This window comes from Orycteropus afer, unplaced genomic scaffold (assembly GCF_000298275.1).
Source record: "Orycteropus afer afer isolate SDZICR_OR568_19922 unplaced genomic scaffold, OryAfe1.0 scaffold00302, whole genome shotgun sequence".
In the NCBI taxonomy this organism is placed as follows: Eukaryota; Metazoa; Chordata; class Mammalia; order Tubulidentata; family Orycteropodidae; genus Orycteropus; species Orycteropus afer.
In genome coordinates this window covers 2,085,575-2,091,446 of record NW_006921889.1, presented here as the reverse complement: position 1 = coordinate 2,091,446, position 5,872 = coordinate 2,085,575, and the positions used below count along the sequence as shown (strand labels likewise).

Below are 5,872 nucleotides of genomic sequence, written 5' to 3'. Positions count from 1 at the left end.
TGGTGGTGGTGCTGGTGGTGCTGGTGGTGGTGCAGGTGGAGGTGGTGCAGGTGGAGGTGGTGCAGGTGGAGGTGGTGGTGGTGGCAGTGCTGGTGGAGGTGCTGCTGCTGCTGGTGCTGGTGGTTGCCATTGAGTTGATTTCAACTCATGGCTGCCCCATGTGTTACAGAGTAAAACTGTTCCACCTGGTTTTTTTGGCTATGATTTTAATAGGAGCCCTGGTGGCACTCAGCTGCTAACCAAAGGTTGGTGGTTCAAACATAACCAGCAGCTCTGCAGAAGAAAGACCTGGTGATTGTTCCTATAAAGATTATAGCCAAGGAAACTGCACAGGACGTATGTGGTCACGATGAGTCAAAAATCGACTTGATGGTACCTAATAACAATAATCTTAACAGAAGGAAATCTCCAGGCCTAACTTCTGTGGTACCACTGGATGGATTCAAACCACCAACCTGTAGGTTAGCAGTCAAATGCAAACCATTTGTGCCACTTACCCAAAAAAAAAAACTAACTCATCACCATCAAGTTGACTCCAATTCCTAGCAACCCTATAGGATAGAGAATAAAACAACAACAACAACAAACAACAAATCTTGACGGGGGCAGACTCAACTTTCTCCTACATAATGGCTGGTGGGTTTGAACAACTGGCCTTGTAGTTAGCACCCTAGTGCATTAACCACTGAACAACCAGGGTTCCTTTGCACCACTTAGGGACCTATCAACAATTTCACTAGATCATTGGCCTAAACTCAGTTTTAATCCATATTGAATGCATCCATTTTCAGACACCATTTATCCATTTCATTATGAAAACTGTCCTGAATGCTTACATGAAATTAAATGCATTGAGAAATGACAGTAAGAACCATCACAGAGGAAAAGCAAAAAAAAAAAAAAAAAAATTAATATTGGAAAACTAAACACAAATGTTGTTGGGAGATGAACTGATGTCTAGTGGCAGAAAACTCTCAGGATAGAAAACTCTCAGGATTTATCAGGCTGCCCATCATCTGGGAATTGTCTAAAATAATATTGCAAAACATGGTTTTTTTAAAAAAACAAACTGAATTAAGTGGCTTAGACCATTATTGAGAATTTGTAGTCTAAATGTTGGGGAGCTTTTCTCCATGACTTGTAATTGACGACATTGCCGGTGGTTGAACTTCGCTGGCCTTGGCGCTCCCTCCACAGCTGTCTGTTTCCTCACCTGCCCTAGCACTTATTTTCTGATTTGTTAGTCGATCGATGGTGGTTGAGCAGAATGAGATGACATCACTTGTTAGAACTGTGCTATAAGCTGACAATTTGGAACCCCAAAATATCTACCTCATGCTTTGAGGGCTACTGACAAAAAACATATATATATATACAGGCTCCTCATATCTTTGTTTTACGATCTGTAGCTCTCTCCCCTTGAATGAGGAGGCTGTCATTATGGTTTTTAGTTCAAGACTCTACAGTTCAGATTCACTCACTGAGCAAACCTGAGATAATTTCTGTTAGTAGTTTGACTTCATTGCAAAGTATGTAGCATAAAAGGGTTTTATTTGAGAGAGTGTTATATTGTGAGTGCACCTTCAAAATGATACTTCATTGGAGGCCAGCATCTTGAGAGGTTTCAAGGGTGCATATTCTGCACAAGGATCATTGGGAAGATTCCTTGAAATTCATACTTCGTTTGCAGTTTGGGAGGTGGGGGAGCAGAGAGTATTTGCTTTTTTCTCCTGAGACCAACATCTTCCCAATCTGTGACCTAGAGCAGAAAAGTCTTTGCTTTCTCACCACTTGAGAAATTTGTTATCCTAGGTGAGCAACATTTTCTGAATACTGAGGGAATGTACCTTAAATGAGGAGCTCTGGTGGCATAGTGGGTAAGGCATTTGGCTGCTAATCGGAAGGTCAACAGTTCAAACCCACCAGCTGCTCCATATAAGATGAGGCAATCCTCTTCTGTAAAGATTTACAGCCTTGGAAACCCACAGGGGGGCATTGTAAGCCAGAATTGACTCAATGGCAGTGGTTGGGTACCTTAAAGGAATGGGTTTATGCATGCAGACGGGAGCTCTGGTAACATAGTGCCTTAAGGCACTTGACTGTTAACCAGAAGCCTGGTAGTTCAAACCCACCAGCCACTTCTCAAAAGGAAGGTTGGGCAATCTACTTCCATAGTGATACTGCCTCGGAAACCCAAGGAGGGGTCGCTATGAGTCGGGTCCGACTCAACGGCACATAATAACAGCAACAACACATGCATGTAAAGTGCTCTTGTGTGGTATCCTGTGTAGGCAGACCAGTAGTCTCCCCGCAGCCCTCCTGGAATGACCTGGCCATGCCTGTGGTCCATACTACTTTGTACCTCTCTGTTATAACCTTTCCTGTCCTTGTACTGAAGGTATGTGTGTGCTTTCTGTCTTCATCTCTCTGGACTTCTGAGTCATGAGAAAGGAGCAACTGTTCTTGACATTTAGTGAGCAACCAATAAAGAAAGATTAGTGCCAGGAACTGATTATAGTTAACATATAATAATGTAAGTGGTAGACACTTAGTTAATGTATAATTAATGTATTCAAACATAATATATTGGTTTCATTCCCCCTTGATGTACAGGGTCCTTGTTAGGAAGGTTGGTTCCTGAGTTACAGTCACACAGTGGTTCCCTCTAGGGACTTTGAGGTCTACCTGCATTACATATCCCAGTAAAATTGTTCATAGCTTCTGTCCCCTTTCTATAGAGTTCTTCTCTCTCCCTTGTTAAAAGGCTATCTATGACCAACTGGTCCTGCTGACGACCTGGCTGCTAATTTTGTTACAAAGACTTAGCTGCTTTCCAGTGTATACAGAAAACATATCTTGTTTTAACTGAAAGATCAAAAAATTCATAAGTGGTAAAATTAGAAATATCTTAAAAAAAATCTACCTTTTTTGATGTTCCAAAGTATATATACACAGGACAAAGTATATGTACACAGTTAAGCACTTGGATACCATATACAGGCTGCCTGGGTTCAAATCCTGGCTCCACCATTGACTGAGCAAGTGACCCTGGGCAAGCCACTTATGGCCTAGGTTGTCCACTTCATGGGGTCATTTAGAAGAATCAGTTTATCCATGTGCAGCACATGTATATATGTGTATGTATGATTTTCCTAAGAAAAAAACAAATACACCTACTCCTCACTTACTATCTCGTTATCTGACATTTTGCATTTATGACAATAGTAAAAAATCTATCTGACTACTTTGTGCATTAATGACATATGTCTGGTACTAATGAATGCCAAGGTGCAAGGCGAGAGTAATGTTGGCCCAGATGGTTAAGGTTGTGTCAACTTGGCTGGGCCGTGATTCTCAGTAGTTTGGCAGTTATCTAATGATGTAGTCATCCTCCGTTTTGTGATCCAATGTGCACATCCTCCATTTTTTGCCTAACACCAATTTTTGCATAATGACCTGGTCTTTTGAACCAGCGTGTATGTTGATAAGTAAGGTGCATAGAGTGCGGCATTAGTGTTTCAGTGGTAGAATTCTCACCTTCCATGCAGGAGTCTTGGGTGCGATTCCCAGCCAGGGCACCTGATATGCAGCCACCACCCATCTGTCAGTGGAGGCTTGTGTGTTACTATGATGCTAAACATGTTTCAGTGGAGCTTCCAAACTAAGACAAACAGGTCTAGTCATCTCCTCCAACAATCAGCCAGCGAAAGCCCTGTGGATCACAATGGTCTCATCACATGCCAGCATGAGGATGGCTCACAACCAAGCAGTGCTGCTTTCTGTTTTGCATGGTGTCTCCATGACTGGGGCCAAATTGATTGCAGCTCACAGCAACAAAATATATATATATAACAGCCTAGAATATAATACGGGCTCAATTAACACACCTTTCGGGACCTTCATTTACTGATGCAGCATGACTCAAAATGAGAAGAAAAATCCACAAGTAATCATATTGTGGAATACACAAAGTATGAATCTAGGAAAACTGGAAGTTGTCAGAAATGAAATGCATAAAGATCAATATTCTAGGCATTAATGAGCTGACATGGACTGGCATTGGCCATTTTGAGTCAGACAATCATATGGTCTACTTTGCCAGGAGTGACAAATTGAGGAGGAAGGGTATCACATTAATCATCAAAAAGAGCATCTCAAGATCTATCCTGAAGTACAGTGCTGTCAGTGATAGGGTGGTATCCAAACACATACAAGGACGACCAGTTAATACAACTATTATTTAAATTTACACACCAATCACTACTGCCAAAGATGAAGAAATTAAAGATTTTTACCAACTTCAGCAATCTGAAATTAATCAAACATGCAATCCAGATGTATTGATCATTACTGGCTGGAATATGAAGGCTGGAAACAAAGAAACAGCATTGGTAGTTGGAAAATATGGCCTTGGTAATAGAAATGACACCACAGATTGCATGATGGAATTTTGTAAGGCCAATGACTTATTGATTGCAAATAACCTTTTTCAACAAGATATACAGTGGCTACATACATGGACCTTGCCAGATGGAATAAACAGGAATCAAATCGACTACATCTGTGGAAATAGACAATGGAGAACCCCAATGTCATCAATCAGAACAGACCATCATTTGCTCATGTGCAAGTTCAAGTTGAAGCTGAAGAAAATCAAAACAAGTCCACAAGAGCCAAAGTACAACCTTGACTATATCCCACCTAAAATTAAAGACCATCTCAAGAATAGATTTGACACATTGAACACTAATGACCAAAGATTTGTGGGAGGACATCCTACATGAAGAAAGTAAAGATCGTTAAAAAGACAAGAAGGAAAGGAAAGACCAAAATGGATCTCAGAAGAGACTCTGAAACTTGCTCTTGAACACAGAGTAGCTAAAGCAAATGGAAGAAGTGAAGAAGTAAAAGAGCTGAACAGAAGATTTCAAAGGGCAGCTCAAGAAGACAAAGTAAAGTATATTAAAATGGGCAAAGACCTGGAAATAAAAAGCTAAAAGGGAGGAACAAAGTCAGCATTTCTCAAGCTGAAAGAACTCGAGTTTCAATATTGAAGGCTTCAGTGGGCAAAATTTGAACAACGTAGGAATCATCAAAAGAAGATGGAAGGAATACATTCAACATTCAGCCATTTCAAGCAGCAACATATGATCAAGAACTGATGGTACTGAAGGAAAAATCCAAGGTTCCAAGAATTGACAGAATACTAATTGAGATGCTTCAACAAACATGCAACACTGGAAACACTCGTCTATCCTAAGAAGTTTAGAAGACAGCCACATGGCCAACCAATGGGAAGAGAGCCACATTTGTACCCACACCAAAGGAAGGTGATGCAATAGCATGTGAAAATTATAAAATGATATAATTAATATCATACGCAAGGAAAATTTTGCTGAAGAAACTCAATAGCCAGCCCTCTTATGTATTATTTTATGACTCTTAGTAGAAAACCAGGAACTGTGTTTTTAATTGTGTAGGTTAACAAATAAATCTTTCCAGAGGGGAGGGTGGGGTAAAAATTTGCTAAAGATAATTCAAAAACAATTGCAGCAGTACATGACAGGGAACTGCCAGAAATGCAAGCTGGATTCAGAAGAGGACATAGAACAAGACATATTGCTGATATCAGATGGATCTTGGCTGAAAACAGAGAATACTAGAAAGATGTTTATCTGGTTTTATTGGCTATGCAAAAGCATTTGACTTTGTGGATTATAACAAATCATGGATGATATTGAAAAATTGGAATTCCGAACACTTAATTGTGCTCATGCAGGGCCTGTTTCTTTGCTATTCATAAGGTTTTCCCTGGCCAATTCTTTCAGAAGTGGACGGCCTCTTCCTTCTTCCTAGTCTGTCTCAGTCTATA

General features: G+C 40.5%; 1 protein-coding gene across 1 annotated transcript in view; it reads left to right on the top strand.

The window, feature by feature from the left end:
* The window catches only part of PDZD2 (PDZ domain containing 2), a 425,741-nt gene that overhangs the window by 383,725 nt on the left and 36,144 nt on the right, over nucleotides 1–5,872 (top strand). The window contains exons 18-19 of the mRNA XM_007951610.2: nucleotides 36–113; nucleotides 1,764–1,812. Of these exons, the coding sequence (XP_007949801.1) occupies nucleotides 36–113; nucleotides 1,764–1,812 (127 nt within the window). The remainder of the gene's footprint in view (nucleotides 1–35; nucleotides 114–1,763; nucleotides 1,813–5,872) is intronic.